This window comes from Pelophylax lessonae (assembly GCF_965119305.1).
Source record: "Pelophylax lessonae genome assembly, chromosome: 7".
Taxonomy (NCBI): Eukaryota; Metazoa; Chordata; class Amphibia; order Anura; family Ranidae; genus Pelophylax; species Pelophylax lessonae.
Window position 1 is genome coordinate 286,136,400 of NC_138774.1, and position 22,546 is coordinate 286,158,945.

A 22,546-nucleotide genomic window follows, 5' to 3' on the forward strand; every position below is an offset into this window, starting at 1 on the left:
ACATTACTGCAGTAATCAGTGCTATACATATGCACTGTTACTGCAAAATGACACTGGCAGGGAAGGGGTTAACTTTATTGGGGAGGGAGGGGTTAAGTGTGTCCCTAGGGGCGTGCTTTCTACTGTGATTGGCTGTGGCTACTAGTGTAGGAACAGTGATCAACAGTCCTACATAGTAGAACCGTCTGAACACTGTTTCTACACAGGGGAGAATGACAGGCGGCTTGTTTACATCAGCCGCCTGACTTTCTCCCTCTGTACCGACGATCGGCGAGTGACCGGCGGACATCGGGTCCGCCGATCACACGCACTAACTTCCCTGTGAACGAGCCGCGGCGGGCGCGCGCTCGCCCGCTATTGGCTCACAAGGAAGTGACAGGCAAGTGACGTACCGATACGTCACTCTGCCTGGCCGGGGCTGACCGCCGCAGTATATAGTCGTGCGGCGGTCGGCAACCGGTTATATTTACTACCTATTTTTCTGCACTTTAACCATTCATGTAGTACATTATTTGTATTTATCTATGTGATTATATGGATATATTTTCTCGGCACTGATGCACTTTTCTATTAACATTGATTTTAGAGATTTTTTAGTGCACTTTACATTTATTCTTATATGCCTGGTAGCGCTGTTTTAATATTGTATTCCATTGTTTCTTAGTTTTATTCTAAGTGTACAGCAGCTGCAGGTAGTACCAACACTTATCTATTTAGCGCGGGTTTTAATATTATTTTTATTCACAAAAAGAGTACTACGGTCACTCCCAGTGGATACATCCCAGTGCAGGTGCATTTCTTTTTTGTTCCATGGTGTCCCTCATTCTTAACTTACAAAGTCGGTAGGTATGAGTACCCGACCGCAAATAGGTACAAATTCTCACAGACATCCTCCAAAATCTTATGGAAAGCCTTCCCAGAGGCGAAGAGGATGTTACAGTGGCAAAGGGAGGTCAACTCCATATCAATGGCCATGGTTTTGGAATGGTATGTCCCAACAAGCTCAAAAAATTCATTGAGTTGAGATGGTCAAGTGCCCACAAATGGTGCCCATAAAGTCTAACTAGCCATTTTAGCAGGCCAGATAATGAAGCAAGATCAGGAACAAATCATGAAGCAGGACCAGGAAAACTTACCTGTGGCCTCCAGGCATTGATTCGTCCTTGCTGCTTCAACCTTGCCAAATTTGGAACCCAGGAAGAGAAGACAGAGTGAAGAGAAGAGGAGGCAGACAGCTGGTATGGAATGATAGCTCCAGACTGCATACCAAGAGACATGGAGCAACCTGGAAGGGAGAGCGAAAATGACAATTAATCTAAATATAAAACGACTCACCACAATATTATCCATATGTTGGATGGCATTTGTAAAGCTAGCCATACCTTAGGCCAGTGGTCCTCAACTACAGGGCCCACTAACAGGCCAGGTTTGCAAGATAACTGAAATACATCCCAGGTGATATCATTTGCTGCTCAGTGATTGCATTATTCTAGTCTGCATCTCCCCAAGGTAATACTTAAAATCTGGCCTGTTAGTGGGCCCTGAGGACCGGAGTGGAGGACCACTGCCTTAGGCAACTGGGTTCTACTTAATATGGAAGAACTGCTACAAAAACATGGCCTCAGCAGATATTTATTACTGCTTTACGGTGTTAGTCAAAGTTTAGAACTCCCATAAACCCATTTTACTCTTTTTTATGTAACTGATCCACAGGTGACTTGCTATGAAAATTTAAACCTGTGGAGCAGCATAGTGGCTCAGTGGTTGGTACTCCTGCCTTTCTAGGGTCCTCAGTCCTAATCATGGAGTGTACATGTTTTCTTTGTGCTACCTCAAAGACATGCTGGTAGGTTACTCAGCTCCTCTCCAAATTGGCTCTAGTATGTGTATGTAAGGAACATTTAATATCCAAAGTGCTGTGTAAACTGGTTGACATCATATCAATAGCTGTATTATTAAACTCTAGATATAAATCTAGTACTGTATAACTAAATCAAAATGTATTTCAAGGTTAAGTACCTGGATTTCACCTGATGTCAATCACATGTACAGCAAAGCTCAGACTGGGAAAGGGAAAAGCAACACAAAGGAGCCTATTCCATTGTCACGCATGCTAACAAAAGACATGCTAATGGGAGGAGAGATCAGAGTGATGGAGAAATAAGTTTATCAATCTGCTACTTCTCCTTCATTGTTCAATCACAAGATTGAAGGTTTCGCCCCACTCAAGACACTTTGGAACTTTCAAGTTCCAGGCTTCTGGGGGAGTGGCAAGACCTTTGAGTGCTAATTAACCCTTTGTGACAGTGTGATGCCCTGCCACTGGGAAAATGACACAAGATCTGCACTAAGGCTTAATGTGAAGTTCCAGGCTTTCAACTCGGAGCGGAGAAAGCTATGTTTATGGGTTTCTCAGGACTGTAGTCCAAGATTGGGACTGCAGCTTGAAGGTCTTGAGTGGGATGGAGCCTTCAATCCCGTGTCTGGATTCTACTGGATACCTACAGCCTGTGTGAGTACACAAGTGTGCAGCATCATTATATAATCAAGCCTGAGGATCAGTGGTGGCTGGTGCTCAAAATTTTTTTTTGGGGGGGGGGGGGGGGGGGGGCGCAAACAGAAAAATGTAATAGCCATTGCTTTGCGGCAAAAAATGCTGTAAACAATTGCGCGACTTTGAGGTCACAAAAGTATGAAAGGGGCCTTCAGTAATTAAGGTATAGCGTGCCCCCTTTCAATGCAGAGACCAGCATGCCCCCTTTCAATGCACAGAGACCAACATGCCCCCTATAAATGAACAGAGACCAGCGTGCCCCCTTTCAATGCACAGTGACCAGCGTGCCCCCTTTCAATGCACAGTGACCAGCGTGCCCCCTTTCAATGCACAGTGACCAGCGTGCCCCCTTTCAATGCACAGTGACCAGCGTGCCCCCTTTCAAAGCACAGTGACCAGCGTGCCCCCTTTCAAAGCACAGAGACCAGCATGCCCCCTTTCAATGCACAGTGACCAGCGTGCCCCCTTTCAATGCAGAGAGACCAGCATGCCCCCTTTCAATGCAGAGACCAGCATGCCCCCTTTCAATGCAGAGACCAGCATGCCCCCTTTCAATGCAGAGACCAGCATGCCCCCTTTCAATGCAGTGACCAGCGTGCCCCCTTTCAATGCAGAGATGCCAGTGTGCCCCGTTTCAATGCAGAGATCATTGTGCCCCCTTTAATGCAGAGATCATCGTGCCCCCTTTCAATGCAGAGATACCAGGCATGCTCCCTTTCAATGCAGAGATACCAGCGTGCCCCCTTTCAATGCAGATATACCAGCGTGCCCTATTTCAATGCAGAGATGCCAGCGTGCCCCCTTTCAATGCAGAGATGCCAGCGTGCCCCCTTTCAATGCAGAGATACCAGCGTGTCCCCTTTCAATGCAGAGATGCCAGCGTGCCCCCTTTCAATGCAGAGATGCCAGCGTGTCCCCTTTCAATGCAGAGATACCAGCGTGTCCCCTTTCAATGCAGAGATGCCAGCGTGCCCCCTTTCAATGCAGAGAGACCAGCGTGTCCCCTTTCAATGCAGAGATGCCAGCGTGTCCCCTTTCAACGCAGAGATACCAGCGTAAACGTGCCCCCCCGCAAGACCAGTGCACTTACCTCAGGCAGCGGGGGCTTCAAGTTCTCCTCAGTCCCCCAGCGTCTCCTCGAGTCCTCAGTCCTCCCGCCTCCTCCTCGGCCAATGGCATGGGGTTTGCCTTTCGGCCAATCAGGAAGCGGGAGGACCCGCTTCCTGATTGGCCAGGAGGAGGATCCGTGTGACAATAGCGAATTTTCATTCGCTATTGTCACACAATGGGTGGGCTCGGGGCGCACTGCTCTGCGCCCCGGGTCAGCCCTTTGCTGAAGCCTAATAGAGCCTCTGGCGCCCCCCAACGCACCGGCCGCCACTGCTGAGGATAGACCAAAGCTCCCAATTTGGAGACAGCTCCCATACTGGAGACAGGAGGTCCCACTCAGGGGTCAGAGGAGCCCTAGCCTGGTGTGAGATAGGAGGTCTCATTCCAGGAGTCAGGTGGGCTACTATCGGGGTACAGTAGAACCCCTATCGAGAGACCCAGGATGGGCCGTGCAGCAGGGCGATGCCACTATAGGTTAAAGCAGAACTTCACTCAAAAGGGAGAAAGGGGGGGCGGGCACCTGGTTTTGACAGGTACCTGCTCCCACTTCCAGTCAGATGCGCCGCAGCGATCTGAGCCAGACGTTCGGCCCCCAACCCTCCTTCCCTCCGCAGCCTTCTTGGACACATTACAGGTCCCAGAAGACTGCGGGACCATTCATAAAGAGCAGCAGCAAACTGGCTGTGAAGCCACAAGATATCACTGCCAGTTTCCCTTACTTAAAGTGTTACTAAACCCAAGAGCCTGCATTCACTATATCTGATCTCCCACAGTACACAGAACATGGAAATACAATTATTTTAGTAAATATAAACTGCTAAATACCTTTTCTCATCAGCAGTATATAGCAGTCTTGTGACTTCTGTCAGCGTCCTGTTAAAGCTTGTAGGAGGAGATTTAATTCTCCTCTGACTGTCCAATGAGGCTACAGGACCCCCTTCCCTCTGTCTGGACAGTGCTGATTGGCCCTGTGCGGCCTCCAAAGAAAAAAAACTCTAGAAATACACACGAAACTAAGCATGTGCAGAGTGCTCCCAAGGCTCTGTTCTATCAGGAGATAGAATGGGGACTGTTGATAAAGGGGAGGATCAGGGAAGATAAGATCAAACATCCTTTTTACACAATGCAGAGGATTAACCCCTTAGGTTCCACAGTGAGTATAACAAGTATGCATTACTGCATATACAGACTGATTTTACTGTTGTGGGTTTAGTAACACTTTAAGATGCCAGCTGGGTAGCGTGGGCAACAAATTTACTTTACGAACTGTGTTGTTCTTTTAATAAAAGTGGGCTGGCCTAAAATGCAACGTGGACTGGCACAACTTATTGGAAAACGCATCTGCCACATGAGTATATGCACCCCAATGCCACACCTTTTATTGCCATCAAATGTATGCCGTTTGCTGGCAGCAGCAGGGGACTTTACACACTGGCAACTGTCGGCTGTCAGATTGAAGCGACTTGGCCATTATACAGCTGCTGGATTGCTTCCACACACTTTGGCAACAGTGACCCCCCCACCATATTTCTTGGGCTCCGCGCTCCTCCCATTGGTGGATCTGGCACAGTCATGGTGGGTGCCCCTGTTTAGAGGGGAGTGAGATCAGGGAACACCCATTCACTGCTCTCCCCTTCCTACTGAGAACCCGGAAGTGACATGTAACCATAATCACCCAGTGTATAATCAAATGTACAGATGTGTAAGTCTCGGGGAGACCAGCCTACTGAACACCCCCCCTCTCTCTCTCTTCCCTCTCCCAACCCCACTCTCCTCTCTCTCACCCCCCTCACCCTGCTCTCCTCTCATTCACCCCCCTTTATCTCTCTCACCCTCACTCCCTCTCTCTCATCCCCCCCTCTCTATCTCTTACGCTCATCCCTTACCCCTCCTTTCTCTCTACCCCCCATCTCTTGCCACCTCTTTCTTCCCACTTTCTCCTCTCCTCTCACCCCCTCCTATCTCTTGCCACCTCTCTCTGCCCCCTTTCTCTCCTTCTCTCACCCTCTTTCTATTCCTCTCAACACCTACTTATTTTTCTCACCCCCTCTCTCAACTCCCTACCCATGTCTCTCTCCCACCCCCTCTCTCTCCCTCTCACCCTCACCCCCTCTCTCACCCTCCCCCTATTTTTCTCTCACCCTCATCTGGCCTATCTCTCACCCCTCTCTCTCTCATTCCCCCCTCTCTATCTCTCACCCTTACCCTCTTCTCTCTCTCCCACTCCACTCTCTCTGTCCCAGCCCTCCCTCACCCCCTCTCTCTCACCCTTCTTCTCGCTCTCTCGTTACCCCCTCTCTCGCCACCTTCCTCCCCCCCACTCTCTCTTTCTCTCACCCCCCATATCTCTCTCTTTCCCTTTCTCTCATCCCCCTCTTTATTTCTCTCACCCCCCTCACATTTCTCTCTCCCTTATCCTCCCTCTCTCTCATCCCCTTGTCTCTCTCTCTCTCCTCCCTCTTTTCCCTCCCCCTCACCCCCCTCTCTCTCACCCTTCCTCCCTCCCCCTCATCCCCCTCTCTCTCACCCTTCTTCTCGCTCTCTCGTTCCCCCCCTCTCTCTCGCCACCTTCCTCCCCCCACTCTCTCTCTTTGTCTCACCCCCATATCTCTCTCTTTCCCTTTCTCTCTTCCCCCTCTTTCACCCCCTGTCTCACCCCCCCTCGCATTTCGCTCTCCCTTATCCTCCCTCTCTCTCACTCCCCCTCTCTCTCATCCCCTTGTCTCTCTCCTCCCTCTTTTTCTTCCCCCCTCTCTATTTTTCTCACCTCCTTCTCTCTCTCAGCCCCCTCTCCCTCCCCCTCTACCGCTCACCCCCTCTCTCTTCCTCTGATCGACTCTGCCATAAGATGTAAAATATATTATAACATTAAAAAATATTTGTTTACATGTATTTGAAAGAGTGTGTGTGTCTGTATGCATGTGTGTATTAGGGGTGCACACCCTAATGCATTAGGCTGCGCGCACCTATGCATGTAACGCATCACTTCCTTTTTCTGATGTCACTTTCTCCAGCCAGTTTGGCCAGGGAAGAAGCTAATGGAGCTGAAGGAAGCAATGGAAGGGGAGCTGGGGCAAAGGAAAGATTTACATTAATATTACAAGTCATTATACCTTCATTAATAAGATTTATGATAATAAATATAAAATAATTTATATAAATTCTCACTAGTAAGGTCACAGCCAAAAAGTTCCATCCTCAGGCCCGCTCTACTTCCGGTGTGCACCGGGTGGATCCTTATAAAACGAGCGATGATAGGGGGATTAAGAGAGTTCTCTCGAATACTAGAGGCGTCGACATTTCCAAAAAATACCTGAAAATAAACACAGAGATACAACCATTTATAAGATGTCTAAGTGACCAATTAAAAAGTTGGAAAAAAAAGATAGAAATGTAAAAATCATGACATTTAGGGTACAAGCACATGAATGCTTGCAGGCACAGGGGAGCTCCAACGTAAAACTTGCGGCGCTTTCCGTGCCTGAGGAGCCTCACGTGACACATACAAGTCGGCCATAGAAGTGCATGGCTGCAGGTAATGGCGTAAATGCCAATGCTCTTTTGTCTCAATGAATACCAACGCATGCGCAGATGGTGTATTTTTTCAGAACGCACGTCATCCCGAAATATGTCATACTTACAGGTATACAGTAGGTTGCAACTTACCAGTCCAGATATTTTTTTTTTTAATTTATATCTTTATTAAATTTTTTTATACATATATTTCCAAACAATACAGAGATTCATCCATCAATTCTGTCCTCTACAATAACTTCATAGTTATATCCACATAACATAAACTCTACAACACCCCAAAAAATCCCCAGAGAAAAGAAAAGAAAACAAAAAAAAAAAATACAATATTATAAGTGGGAGGGGGAAGGGGAGATATGGGATAACTTCTCCCAATCCTAATATTGGAATACATATATACAATTCCATACTTTACCATAGTTTCATTATACCCATTTTTAACTGGAAACCATCTTATAAATGTTATATCTTCATCTCGATTTATCCATGTCACCCCCTCCCACTAGCCCCTTCGGGAGAGTTTTCCTCTAGATATTGAACCCAAAGCCTCCATCTAATCCTAACCTGCTCCTCCGTATCTCTCAATGCGGCTGTTAGTTCTTCCATTTTGAAAATCTCATTGACTTTCCCAGTCCACAACTCGATTCTTGACGTCACTTCCCGTTTCCCAAAAAAATGGGTATGCATGCTTTTGCCGCATTGAGAAATCGCAGGACCAGGGATTTCCTATAGCTCTTCACAGAGCTCTTCGTCAAATGTAACATAACTTATACAGGATCATCTTGTTATATCATTCGTTATAAATATATCATTATACCCATTTTTAACTGGAGACCATCTTATAATGTTATATCTTCATCTCAACTTATCCGTTTTCTCCTCTCCCACTAGCCCCTTCGGGAGAATTGTCCTCTAGATATTGAACCCAGGGCCTCCATCTCATCCTAACCTGCTCCTCCGTATTTCTCAATGCGGCTGTTAGTTCTTCCATTTTAAAAATCTCATTGACTTTCACAGTCCACAACTCGATACTTGGCGTCACTTCCGGTTTACAAATTATGGGTATGCACGCTTTTGCCGCATTGAGAAATCGCAGGACCAGGGATTTCCTATAACTCCTCACAGAGCTCTTCGTCAAATGCAACAAAGCTAGTGCAGGCTCATCTTGTATATCCACGTTGGTCATTAGCTTAATGAATGATGCCACCTTTATCCAAAAAGGGCGTACAGCTCTGCACTCCCAAAAAATGTGCAGCATATTTCCCTCCTCCAATCCACATCACCAATAGGGATGATCGAACTTTTGAAAAGTTCGGTTCGACCAGAACACCCGAATTTCAGAAAAGTTCGGTTCGGATTCCAGAACCCCATTGAAATCAATGGGACCCGAACTTCTGGAATCAAAAAACACAATTTTGAAGCCCTAAAACCCAATAAATGCCCCTAAAAATTGCCTAGGGTTCTGGGTCATGTCCCAGGGACTATTAATCACACAAAAAAAGTTCTTAAAAATTGTCGTTTTTGATAGAGAGACAATTATTGAAAAAACTAAAAAAAAAAAAAAAAAAAAAGAGATTTTGGATTTAGTGTCTGGGGGGTCTAAAAGGTGTACCTGTGAAGTTTCAGCTCTGTAGCATGTCCAGAACCAGAATTATAGCATACCAAACCTTCAAAAAACTGAATTTTTGTAAAATCTTACCTGTAAAATTCCTTTCTCTGAGTCCTCCGACAGTCGCCGCCTCTTCATATTCGTCACTAATGGGGTTATTGACCTTTGCTCCGTAGGAGTAGCTAGGCAACAGAATATATTAATATCAAATCTTTTAACATATCCCACCCCCAGAGGGTGGTCCCCTCAGTCAATACCTCCCTGCTTCCTGCATACCAACTCAGTTTCAGTAGAATAGCAGTAGAGTACATAAACAAACCCCAAAAGAGGGGCGGGGCGGCGACTGTCGGAGGACTCAGAGAAAGGAATTTTACAGGTAAGATTTTACAAAAATTCCGTTTTCTCTTACGTCCTCCGACAGTCGCCACCTCTTCATATTCGTCACTAATGGGGACGTCCCATAGCAGTGTATACATGAGGGGTGGGAAAAAAAGCAGCCGCCCTAAAGCAACGCAGTACCCACATCAGAGAAAGGAACCTTACCAAAGTAAGAGAACCAACCGGGCAACAGGAAAAAAACGTGCTCAAAAGGAGCAACAACCCAGGAAAAAACAAGTAACCTAGGGGTAAAAAAAAACACCCCAACAGCCAAGGACCCAAACAAGGGACCCTAAGGCACTGCCGCACTAAGAACTTTGCGGCCAAAAGAAGCATCTGCCGATGCCTGAACATCCACCTTGTAAAATTTCGAGAAAGTGTGAACGGACGACCAAGTGGCCGCCTTACACACCTGGGCCACAGAAGCCTGATGACGAAAGGCCCAAGACGTACTCAGAGACCTGGTCGAGTGCGCCTTCACAGGAAAAGGAGGAACCTTCCCCTTCAAAGCATAGGCTTGCACAATGGTCTGTCTGATCCATTTTGCGATGGTAGCAGCCGACGCCGCCATGCCCTTCCGAGGTCCCTCAGTAAGGACAAAGAGAATCTGACTCGCGAAAGGATTTAGTCGATGACAGGTAAACCCTGATCGCCCTAACAACATCCAAGGAATGCAACGCCACCTCCTTCGGATGCTTAGGCTTCGTGCAAAGCGAAGGCAGAACAATATCCTCATTGAGGTGAAATTCCGAGATCCTCTTCGGAAAAAAAGACGGGTTAGGACGCAAGACCACCTTATCCAAGTGAATCACCAAATACGGAGATTTGCAGGACAAGGCCGCCAGCTCCGACCCCCTTCGAGCCGAAGTGATCGCCACTAAGAAGGCAACCTTCTTGGACAACAAAGACAACGAGATCTCCCTGATATTTTCAAAAGGAGCATGTTGCAACACGGACAGAACAAGGTTCAAATCCCATGGAGGCAAAGGCTCCCTCCTAGGAGGGACCAAATGCTGCACCCCTTGAACAAAGGTGCTAACCAAAGAGTTAGACGCCACAGGGCGTTGAAAGAGAACGGCCAGCGCAGAAATCTGACCCTTAATCGTGGCCAACGCCAAACGCTGGTCCACGCCCGTTTGAAGGAAAGCCAACACTCTCGACACCGAGTATGAGCGAGGGGAATACCCCCTGGACTCACACCAGGCAAAGTAAGCCTTCCAAGTACGGTAGTAAATCTTCCCCGAAGAGGCCTTCCTAGCCTTGATCAAAGTGGGAATGACCTCGGGGGAAAGACCCCTATCCTTCAGGACCTGGATTTTAACAGCCAGGCCGTTAAAGCCAGCGACTGTAAAGCAGTAAATATCGGTCCTTGAGACAGGAGATCTTCTCGAAGTGGCAGACGCCACGGAGCGTCGACCGCCAGATTCACGAGGTCCGCTTACCAAGACCGGCAAGGCCAGTCCGGTGCCACCAGAATCACCGTTTTCGGTTCCGAGGCCAACCTGTGAAGGAACCTGGACGGCAGCTGAATCGGTGGAAAGGCATACATCAGGCGATACTGATGCCAGGGCGTCACTAACGCGTCCGAGGCGTCTGCCCGAGGATCGCGCATCCTTGCCACGAACCTTTCCACCTTGTTGTTTAGACGAGACGCGAAAAGGGCCACATCTGGGGACCCCCACTTCGCGCACAACATCTGGAAGACATCCGGGTGAAGGGACCATTCTCCCTGGTCCAGGGTCTGTCGGCTCAGATAATCCGCCTGCCAGTTCTCCACCCCCGGAATGTGAACTGCAGATATCGCCGGGACGTGCGTCTCGGCCCAAGACGGAATGTCGGCTACTTCCCGAGCCGCCCGGGCACTCCTGGTGCCCCCTTGGTGGTTGATGTAGGCCACCGCTGTGGCATTGTCCGTCTGAACCCGAACCGGACGGCCCTGAAGCCCGTCCGTCCAACGCAGAAGACAGAGATTTATCGCTCGCAATTCCAGAATGTTGATCAGAAGGGAGGATTCTTCTTCCGACCAAGTTCCCTGGGCGGACAGAACGCCCAGAACACCACCCCAGCCCGACAGGCTGGCATCCGTGGTGATCACCGTCCACGACAAAGGACGAAAGGACTTGCCCCCGACACCGCCGGGGACTGGAGCCACCACAAAAGACCCCTTCGGGTGAGACGGCTCAACGACAATCGCAGATCCAGAGATTGCGGACACCCGTCCCACTTGGCCAGGACCTCCGCCTGAAGCTCCCGTGTGTGAAACTGGGCAAAGGGAATCGGCTCGAAGGCCGAAACCATCAACCCCAGACACCTCATACACGTCCGGAGGGACGAGCACTGATTGTCCCTGAGGGACCTGACTTCGCACTGAAGTGTCCGAAGCTTGTCTTCCGGCAGGAAGACCTTCGCCTGAACAGAGTCCAGAATCATCCCCAGGTAGGGAAGACGAACCGACGGACACAACGTCGATTTTGGAAAATTTATCGTCCAGCCGAATTCCTGCAGAGTCCGCATCGTGATGGACAGGTCGTTCACCAGGCCCTGACTGGTCGCGGACCGAATCAGGATATCGTCCAGATACCCCAGGACAGAAATGCCCTGGGCCCTCAGTAAGGCCAGAACCGGCGCAAGCACCTTGATGAAAATCCGGAGCCGAGACCAAAGGGCAACGCCACGAATTGATAATGATCCTCCGCAATGGCAAATCGAAGGTACCTCTGGTGACCCTCGAAAATTGGAATGTGAAGGTACGCATCCTTCAGATCGATGGAGGCCATGAATTCCCCCGGAACCAGGGCAGCCACCACCGAGCGCAGGGATTCCATGCGAAACTTGCGAACCCGCACAAAGTGGTTCAGAGCCTTCAAGTCCAGAATCGGACGTACCTTGCCCTCCTTTCTGGGCACAGTGAACAGATTGGAATAGAACCCCCGAAATCTGTCCCGATGAGGCACCAGAACCACCACTCCCTGGGCCCGCACCGCCAGGTGCAGATCCCGCAAGCGCTCCGGAGTCAGCTGAAGGTTTGAGGGGAAAAATCTGCCCGCCGGCCGAGAGAGAAACTCGATCTTGTATCCAGATCGAACGATTTCCTGAACCCACCTGTCCCGAACGCGGTCCAGCCAGGGTTGAAGAAAACCGAGCAAACGTCCCCCCCACCCCAGAAACGGGTGAGGGCGCCCCTTCAGGCCGCATTGTTATGGGCAGCGGATCCGGACTGGCCGGACTTCTGCTTACCCGCCCACGGCTTCTTCTGGGAGCCTTGGTCTTTGAAGGGCTTGCCCTTATAGTGCGACCGAAAGGCACGAAAGGACCCCTGAGAGGGCCTAAACGAAGCATTCTTCTTACCACGAACAAACTTATTCTTGTGAGATTGGGGCAAGAGAGTGCTCTTACCCCCAGAAATACCCTTTATCAGAGTATCCAAAGATTCGCCAAAAAGGCGAGATCCCGCGTAGGGCAAATTCGCCAGAGTCTTGCGAGAAGATTGGTCAACCGACCAACATTTCAGCCATATCAGGCGACGGTTCAAGACTGCCACACTAGAAAGGCGCGCAGCCAAAGGGACTAAATCCAAGTCCGCATCACACAAATACATGACACCCTGATGAATCTGATCCACCATGGCCAAAGTTGTCGGCGGGACAGAGTCAGCCACCAGAGTGCGCCTGAGCACCTGCGTCCAATCCGCAATAGCCTGGGCTGCCATAATGGAAGCAAAAATAGGCTTCAGCATAGAACCAGCAACCGTATAAGCATGACGGGCAAGAGACTCCAATCTCCTGTCCGTCGGGTCCCGGAACACCGGGGTATCCTCAGCAGGGATCGCAGTTGACTTATTCAAAATCGCCACCGCGTGATCCACCTGAGGCGGTACACACCAACGCTGATCAGTAGCTGGTGTAAAGGGATAACGCAGTTTGAACCTACTCGGTACAGCAAAAGGCTTCTTTAAATTGCGCCATTGCTCATCAACTGCGCGCTGAAATTCTGTAGAGCAAGGAAAAACCTGTGATGTTCTGCGTTTCCTCTGCGTCCCATAAGAGGACATCAAAGCAGGAGGACATGGTTCATCCTGCAAATGCAGCGTTTGCTTGATAGAAGCAACCAACTCATCCATGAGTGCAAGCTCTTCAGACGAGCCAGGGGGAGAATTATCAACCCCCTCCACCTCAGCCTCCCCGTCAGACCCCACAAGGTCTAGGGATGAGTGAGACCCTGAGAAGGGCACTCCAGCCATTGCAGCCCCATCGCCCTCTGAATCAGAGGAAATAGACACTCTGGGCCGTTTTGTGGATCGATCAGCCACCAGCATCTGCACCTGAGCAGCTAAGTTAGCCACAATAGTGGCCAGATCAGCCCCCTCGGGGGAAGCAGCAGCCCCTTGGCCCCCCACCAGGGTGGGAGGAAACTTGCAATCCTGAGAATCCATGCCCCAGCAAAATAAGTAATAAAGGGTACTGCCCCTTTAAGATCGCGGCGAGCGCTGCCCACCGCACCCACTGAACACACTGACCCCCACAGGGACAAGAAACTGGGCAAGGAATACAGGAAAAAAGGAGATATAAAACCTGGAGAGATCACACAGGCTGCTGCACCGATCGCTGTCCCAGAGGAAAAGGAAGTGATGCAAGACTGACCGCCCCTATGAAGCCTATGCAAGGCTACACAAACATGGCTGCTGGTTGAGAAAACTTAGGGCAAATAGAACATGGCGCCGACATGTGGCCTGATCGATCGCCACTCAAAATGGCGGCGTTTGGCGCCAAAACGCCGTGCAGTACCGCACAGGACCTGCCATCATGATTTTTGCCCCAAAAAAATGGCGGATCGCCGCAGCGATCGCCGCACAACATGCCTAAAATTCTGACTGCTTCACTATGACACCCAGCAGAGCGGGATAGCCCCCCCCTTCACAGCCCACACACAGGCAGCAAGTCCACACAGGACTGACAGGGAGCACAGCAGCCACACAGACATGCAGGGTCACACAGTCCCAGACTGACACCCAAATAGACAGGTCCCCACATAGAGTTACACTTACCAGTCCGGATGGCGTGGGGAGCCTGCTCCAGCGACCAAACCGCTGTACTGAGGACAGGGAGTGTCACAAGTATGACGCAGTGGAGTTGCGGTGCGAAACCGCAATGGCGTCCAGTGAGGTAGCCACCTCACCGATAGCATCCCTGCAGCGAACAGGGATGGGTCGTTCAATGTGCCAGGGCAAAACCTAAGCTGAACGCTCGATGGCAGGCTGGGAAGCCCCTGGCCCTGAGCCCTGGGATCCAGGGTGGCCAGACTGAGACCCAGCTCCGCACGATCATCTTCATCAGAAGAAACTAACGCTGAAAATAAACAGCTAAGTAAAAGAAAGAGAAAAAACTTCAAATAAAATCAAAAAGAGAAAAGTAGCTGAGACTAAGAGCCCCAGCACAGGAACAGCCTGCATACTCCTGAGCTAGTCATATGAAACTGAGTTGGTATGCAGGAAGCAGGGAGGTATTGACTTAGGGGACCACCCCTTGGGGGTGGGATATGTTAAAAGATTTGATATTAATATATTCTGTTGCCTAGCTACTCCTACGGAGAAAAGGTCAATAACCCCATTAGTGACGAATATGAAGAGGCGGCGACTGTCGGAGGACGTAAGAGAAATGACTTTTTTGCTTAACCGCACCTTTCTTTTGCTCCTAATCAACGGCACAGCCAATGTGTATGATGGGGACATAATGCAGTGCATTGGGAACAAGATTAGAGTTTTTTTTGGAAAAAGGTGCTGTCTCTTTAAATGTGCATATAATTAACGGGTGTATTTCCACAATGGGGCTATTATTACCAAATGTTTTCAAGAAGTCCAAAGATGTATGTAATTGCACTTTATTTCATGTAAAATGGTGTTTGGTGCACTTTAACTTGAATTCTCACAAGAAACAGACATATATGCATGGATACATTGAGGGTTAGGGTTAGGGTTAGGGGTAGGGGCCACAATGTAGTGCAGAGTTTACAAGATTAGAGATGTTTTGGATGAATACTGTTGTCTCTTGACTTTGAATAGAAGTAAAGGATGCTTAAAAATTGGGCCTTTGGTGGTGCGGACGATGCCTTGACATCATATCCCTATGAAAGTGCTGGTAATGAAGGCAATAATTGCCTTTGTAAGGAAAAAAATTACAATGATATGCATCTGTGTGACAGGTGCGCAAAAATTGTTGTTTGGGTGTTGGCGGAGCCATACCACTGTAAGCCCAAAGAGCTGGTGTTGAAGAAGGCGTAAAAATTATGAAGGTGTGCACATGTGGAACAGGTGCGAAAAAAAGTAGTTTTGGTGTTGGCGGAGCCTCCCCACCTTAACCCCAAAGAGCTGGCTTTGAAGGAGGCCCAAAAATTGTAAAGGTGTGCACCTGTGGAACAGGTGCGCAAACATGGTAGTTTTTGTTTTAGCATAGCCTCCCCACCTTAACCCCAAAGAGCTGGTGTTGAAGGAGGCCCAAAAATTGTAAAGGTGTGCACCTGTGGAACAGGTGCGCAAACATGCTAGTTTTTGTTTTAGCATAGCCTCCCCACCTTAACCCCAAAGAGCTGGTGTTGAAGGAGGCCCAAAAATTGTAAAGGTGTGCACCTGTGGAACAGGTGCGCAAACATGCTAGTTTTTGTTGTAACCAAAATGAGGTTCTCTGAAGGTAAAGAGAATGAGAGGAGGGTTTGAGGGTGGCACCATGGTCCAGGCTTAAACTGAGGCTCAGCTGCCACATCACAACGATAGCCTAGTCTACAAGGTCTGCATCAGGTGCATCAAAGCTTGATATCCACGACTGATTCATTTTAATGAATGTCAAACGGTCGACTGAGTCGGTGGAGAGTCTCGTTCGATGGTCTGTGACGAATCCTCCTGCCGCGCTGAATGCCCGTTCCGATAGGACACTGGAAGCAGGGCAGGCCAACAACTCCATGGCATACTGGGCCAGTTGTGGCCAGTGGTCTAATCTTAAGACCCAGTATGCCAGTGGATCGGCATCGTCACATGAAAAGCCCTCTGTGTCACTTTGGGCCCTCACGTAATCGTCCACCATGTGATGCAGACGCTGTCGATGCGATGTGGCAGCTGAGAGGCCTGGGCGGTGAGGACTAAAAAAAGACCGAAAGGCATCCGTCAACCGCATGCCTTCTCCAACGCTCCTCTCGTGACCACCAGCAGAATCCATGGTAGGTTGTCCCCGCCCCTGCACCCTACGGGAGTCGGGGAACGTGTTCACCAGAATCCTCTTGAGACTGTCCTCAAGGGATTTGATCCTGTGGACTCTCTGGGTGGATGGGAAAAGCTCAGAGACTTTAGACTTGTACCGGGGGTCAAGTAGGGTGGCCAACCAATAGTGGTTAGTCTCTTTAATGGCCTTGATTCTGGGGTCCTTTCGCAGGCTCTGAAGCATGATGTTTCCCATGCGTCGCAAATTAGCGAAGGCCTGAGAAGCTGACTCCTCGGGGTCACTCATAACAACATTATCTTCAAAGGGCTCCTCCTCCTCCCAGCCACGCACTACTCCAAAGTGTCCCGAGGGAGTCAAACTAGGCCTTGCAGATTGCCGCATGTCTTCCTCCTCCTCAAACCCTGCAAAAGTTCCAGCAGAATCGTCGTCCTCCTCCTCCTCTTCCACCCCTGGATCCTGCTCAGGCCTCTGGGAGCTAGGCATAATGGGGTCAGGATTCTCAGGATAAAGGGGGCCTTGAGAGGCAAGGAAGTCCTCCTCTTCCTCTTGCTGCTCTGCCTCCAGTGCCCTGTTCATAATGCCACGCAGAGTGTGCTCCAACAAAAACAGTACCGGTAGGGTGTCACTGATGCATGCGCTGTCCCGGCTGACCATCCTTGTGGCCTCCTCAAATGGCGAGAGGACAGCGCATGCATCCTTAATCAAAAGCCACTGCCGTGGTGAAAAATAGCCCAGGCGCGCAGAGCCAGTGCTGGTGCCGTACTTGCATAGGTATTAATTGAGGGCCCTCTGCTGCGTTTACAGGCGCTGCAGCATAGCCAAGGTGGAGTTCCAGCGGGTGGGCATGTCACAGATGAGGCGGTGTACCGGCAGGTGAAACTCACGCTGCACTTCGGCCAAACGTGCAGTGGCACTGTACGACCGCCTGAAGTGACTGCACACCCTTCTTGCCATCCTTCGCACATCCTGCATTCCCGGGTATGAGTTCAAAAACCGCTGTACCACTACAGATTCAGGACATGCGCCAGGCATGGCACATGGGTTAACTTTCCCTGACGAAGGGCGGCCAGGAGGTTTGACCCATTATCAGTAACCACCATCCCTGGCTGCAGCTAGCGTGGTGTCAAGCACCTCTGTGCCTGTGCCTGCAGAGCCCCAAGAATCTGAGGGGCAGTGTGCTGCCTGTCCCCTAGACACACAAGCTGCAGCACTGCGTGACACCTTTTGGCCTGACACATAGAATAGCCCTTTGAACGTTTACGTGGTACCTCATCATATTCAAAGAACCATTCTGCAGAGGAGGGCATGGAGAAGGATGAGTAGGAGGAGCAGGAGGGGGTAGATGTGATCGATCTACCCGGATCAGCGACACCACCAGCTGTTTGCAGATGTGGGGGCAACACCGGCTGCAGCACCGAGCCCTGGCTACAATCCCTTCCGCTGGCAAGCAGTGTCACCCAGTGAGCAGTGACAGAAATGTACCGTCCCTGTCCATGTTTGCTTGACCAAGTGTCAGCCTTCCACATGTTGGTATAGGGATGGCAGGGCCTTACGGGAAAAGTAATGCCGACTTGGCACCTGCCACTGTGGAACTGCACATTTTGTGAAGTCACGGAAGGGAGCAGACTCTACCAGGTTAAATGGAAATAGTTGCAGAGCCAGTAGTTTAGCCAAACTACTGTTTAGACGCTGGGCATGTGGGTGGCGGGGAGGAGTATACATTTTTTTTCGTTCCAGCATGTGTGGAATCGAAATTTGGCATCTAGATGTTACAGTTGGTGTTGTGCTGGAGGTAGATGCGACACTGCCTGCTATATCATCATCCCTGTCAGTGGAGGCTGCCAACAGGTGACGAGTGACTATAGCAGGGCCAGGAACAGACTCATGTGCAGGTGGTGCATGCGGAGCAGATGGAGCATGAGGAGGAGCGCGAGGAGAACTAGGAGGCCGACTGACCGATCTTTGGCCCTTTTGTGGGTTCTTTAAATGCTCCTGCCAATGGGCCGAGTGGTGGGTTGTCAAATGCCTGTTTAGACAGCTTGTACCCAGGTGGTTGACATTTTTGCCACGTTTTATACCCTTCTTACAAATCTTGCAGATCGCAACTGTTTTGTCTGCATGGGATGTCTCAAAAAAGGCCCAGCAAGATGAGGTGTGTATAGTGGCCCGGGAGACAACAGGTGCGGCCTTAGATGGAGCAGGCCGTCTGCTCTCCCCTCTTGCTTGCTCTGCCTCCTCCTCAACCTCAGACCCAACATCTGACTCCATCAAAGACTGAGCATCAGGCCTGGCCTGGGAGACAACAGGTGCGGCCTTAGATGGAGCGGGCCGTCTGCTCTCCCCTCTTGCTTGCTCTGCCTCCTCCTCAACCTCAGACCCAACATCTGACTCCATCAAAGACTGAGCATCAGGCCTGGCCCGGGAGACAACAGGTGCGGCCTTAGATGGAGCGGGCCGTCTGCTCTCCCCTCTTGTTTGCTCTGCCTCCTCCTCAAACTCAGACCCAACATCAGACTCCATAAAGGACTGAGCATCAGGCTGGAGTAGATGGCCGACACTGTGGTCAAACAGCTCAGCTGACTCCTCTGTCATGTCTGAAGTTGGGTCTAAGGGAGGACGTGAGGTGGACATGGACTCATCTGTATTTGTTCTGCCAACTGCAGAAGACTGACCACTTTTCTCTGCCTGGGTCACTGTAGTTGCAGATGATGCCGATGATGAGGGTTTGGTCATATAGTCCACCACCTCCTGTACATACTGTGGACGTATAGCTTGGCCACTGCCGGAGAACAATCCAAATGGTGGCCTGGCTGAGGACTGACCACCACGTCCACCCCTGCCTCTAGACACCCTAGAAGCTGTGCCCCTTTCCGCAGCAGAGCCACGTATGCCTTTTCTTGGTCTACCAGGCATATTTGTCACTGATGCGTTGGCAACTGTGTGCGGTGAAAAACGCACACTGCTATGCGACCCACAGTTGTCGCTGGATACAGCACAGCAGATGTGTCACGCACAGTAGCAAAGCCTTTTGCACAGTGGACCTAACGCTTTGAACAACAGGCGTTAGGTTGTCACTGATGCGTTGGCAACTGTGTGCGGTGAAAAACGCACACTGCTATGCGACCCACAGTTGTCGCTGGATACAGCACAGCAGATGCGTGTCACGCACAGTTGCAAAGGCTTTTGTACAGTGCACCTAACGCTTTGAACAACAGGCGTTAAGTTGTCACTGTATTTTGCTGCCTAGCAAGCACGTACACCTGCTGTGATACAGCAGCACTGCGCCACGTGCTCACTAAACAGAACCCTCACACTTTCCCTACAGAAACTCAATTATTAAATATAACTAATGTAGTACAAAGTTCCCTAACTACACTAGATATCCCTTTGCACTAAATAGAAAGCTTCATACAGCAGAAGACTGACACTGTCCCTTAAGTTTTTTTTTTTTTTTTGGTAACTCTAAGAACCAGCACAATCGCTGTATCTAACTACACTGGCTGTAAGCTAAATACAATTCTGCTATATGGAGCTTTAGAACCACTTGATATGTAGGAAATGTAGTGTAGCAAAGCAGGAGTCAGAGAACTGCTTCAACTCTCTTCAACAGGCTCTGGATCACTGTGCTAGGGGTTATGCGGGGCCATCTTATATAGTGTGGGGCGTATTCACTCCTGATTGGCCTCTGGTCCCCGTAGTCACTCCAATCACGTTCCTAGGAGATTCCTGCCCCCTCATTGGCTTTTGCAGACGTTTCTGGGCCAATCACTGGCTTTTAAAGCCCAGTTCCTGTCCCAGTGCATTTTGGGCGGTTCTGGTGGCCGAATACCGAACTTTTGCCGCAAAAAGTTCGGTATTCGGCCGAATATCGAACATCCAATGTTCGGGTCGAACCGATGGTCGACCCGAACCGTTCGATCATCCTTAATCACCAACATTTATCCGAGATGGTTTCATCTATTCTATGCAATACTGGTGGAACTCTATACCATCTGGTCAATATTTTATATCCTGTTTCTTGAATTTTACTGTCCATCGAGGAATTATGAACTAATCCCAAAATTTTATTGACTTGCTCTCTAGTCCATGAAACATTTAAGTCCTGTTCCCATTTTTGTATAAACGGTAGATACTGTTCTCCTATTTCTTCTGATAATTGTGCATAAAATACCGAAATCAAATGGCCAGTGGTAATACCTGTTCTCCAAATATTCTCAAAGTACGTCAACTCTCGCGGTACATACCCTTTTTGCTGTACAGACCTGATAAAATGATACAATTGAGACACTAAAGTAATCTAGAGAACGGCATATTCCCTCCATAATCTCCTCAGGGGACGGTATAGGGCCATCTTGCCCTATATCGCAAATTCGTGATCTACCCTCCTGTGCCAACTTCCATATTCTGCCGTTTGTACAACCCGGGGGAAAATCTGGGTTACCTACTATAGGTATCATTGGTGACGGTTCTGGAGCTACCTTCCAGTGGGACTGAATTCTTCTTGTTTCTTTTAAAGTCGCGCCCACTGTCGGGTGTTTGAAAATCTCATTCTTTAATTCAAACACTGCCCAAGGACCCGGGGGGACCAACTGTCCTACTTCCTCTATCTCTACCTCCACCCACCGTTTAGATGATCTGCAACAGTGCCAATCTGTTACCCTTACCAAATTTATAGCCCTATAGTATCTTAGTACATCTGGCACCCCGATACCCCCTCTTGCTTTAGGCAGAAACAACGTCTGCATCTTGATACGGGGGGGGGGGGGGGGACTTATTTCCCCAGATATATGAACGGAAAAGTCCCTTCATTGTTTGAAAGAATACTAAATGGCACCTCCATCGGGATTGCCTGCATAATGTACAAGATTCGGGGTAACAAATTCATCTTGAGTACACTGCATCGACGGAACCAGGTAAAATGCTAGTAACTGCCAAGCTCTCAGGTCTGTCCTGATCTTTTCTATCTTATAATTTGAGAGATTGCTATATACTTGCAGGGCTTCTATAATACTCGGAAGCGCAATAGATGGATTGGTTGCGAAAAATAACAGGTCATCCGCAAATGCGGCTACCCTATGCTGTTCGCTGCCAATTTGCACTACCGAAATATCCAGAGAACTCCGCACCCAGCACAGTAATGGTTCCAAACATAAGATAAATATAAGCGGAGACAGTGGGCACCCCTGGCGGGTACCATTATTTATTGAAAAATAATCAGAGTCGTATAAAGTGCCAAGATATACTGTCGCATTAGGGGACCTAGCCCAATATATGACAGGGTGGCGCGTATAAAATCCCACGCCACCCTGTCAAAGGCTTTTTCTGCATCTGCAGCTAGGAGAACTAGTTTCCTCTATGTTGCTCGTGCCCGATGGATCAAATCTATAGCTCGGATTGTATTGTCCTGGGTCTCCCGGGACGGTACAAATCCCACTTGGTCGCAGTGCACCAGTTCCGTTATGTATGGTAAGAGACGATTTGCCAGAATTCTCGAATACAACTTGGTGTTCACATTTATGAAAGATATAGGACGATAGTTGCAACATAAAAGGGGATCTTTCCCCTCTTTGTGTATTAGGGCTATATGTGCCCTCAGGGAGTCCGGGGGGAACTTTTCCCCTCCTCCAATTTCGTTAAAACGTAATAAGGGCTTCTGTAAACGCTCCCAAAATTTCTGGTAATAAATTAAAGTAAGGCCATCCGGACCGGGCGCTTTGTGCGGTCTAGACTGTGCGACTGCATTTAATAGCTCTTCTCCCGAGATCTCGCCTTCTAATGTCAATGCTTGTTCCTCTGTTAATGTATGCATACCTGAATCTCGTAGGTACTTTTCTATCTGTTCCTTTTTTTTAACACTAAACCTCTCTCCCCCTGCTTCCGGAAGGTTGTACAATGACTGAAAATAGGCATAGAATTCATCTGCTATGTCTGCTGATGTATTTACCTCTCCTCCTTTTGTGTCCCTCACTCGCGTTATTTGAGTTCTTCTATTCGGTCCCCTAATTGCTCGAGCTAACAGTGCCCCTGGTTTGGTTCGTAGAAGTGCCTTTTCATCCACATCATACTCCGTACTGTCTTTTGAAAAAGAATACGATTTAATTCCTCCCTTGCTCGAGTAAGGGGAATTTTCTTGTTCTATTAATTCTTTTAGTT

The 22,546-nt window shown here is 49.3% G+C and overlaps 2 protein-coding genes across 2 annotated transcripts in view; both read right to left on the bottom strand.

Moving 5' to 3' along the window:
- Positions 1-6,972, bottom strand: part of LOC309560073 (EGF-like repeat and discoidin I-like domain-containing protein 3) — a 35,843-nt gene extending 28,871 nt beyond the window's left edge. The window contains exons 1-2 of the mRNA XM_082263593.1: positions 6,833-6,972; positions 1,137-1,285 (exon numbers count right to left, since the gene is read on the bottom strand). Of these exons, the coding sequence (XP_082119719.1) occupies positions 1,137-1,285; positions 6,833-6,860 (177 nt within the window). The 5' untranslated portion in view covers positions 6,861-6,972. The remainder of the gene's footprint in view (positions 1-1,136; positions 1,286-6,832) is intronic.
- Positions 1-22,546, bottom strand: part of MPP1 (MAGUK p55 scaffold protein 1) — an 894,076-nt gene that overhangs the window by 844,009 nt on the left and 27,521 nt on the right. The window lies entirely within an intron of this gene.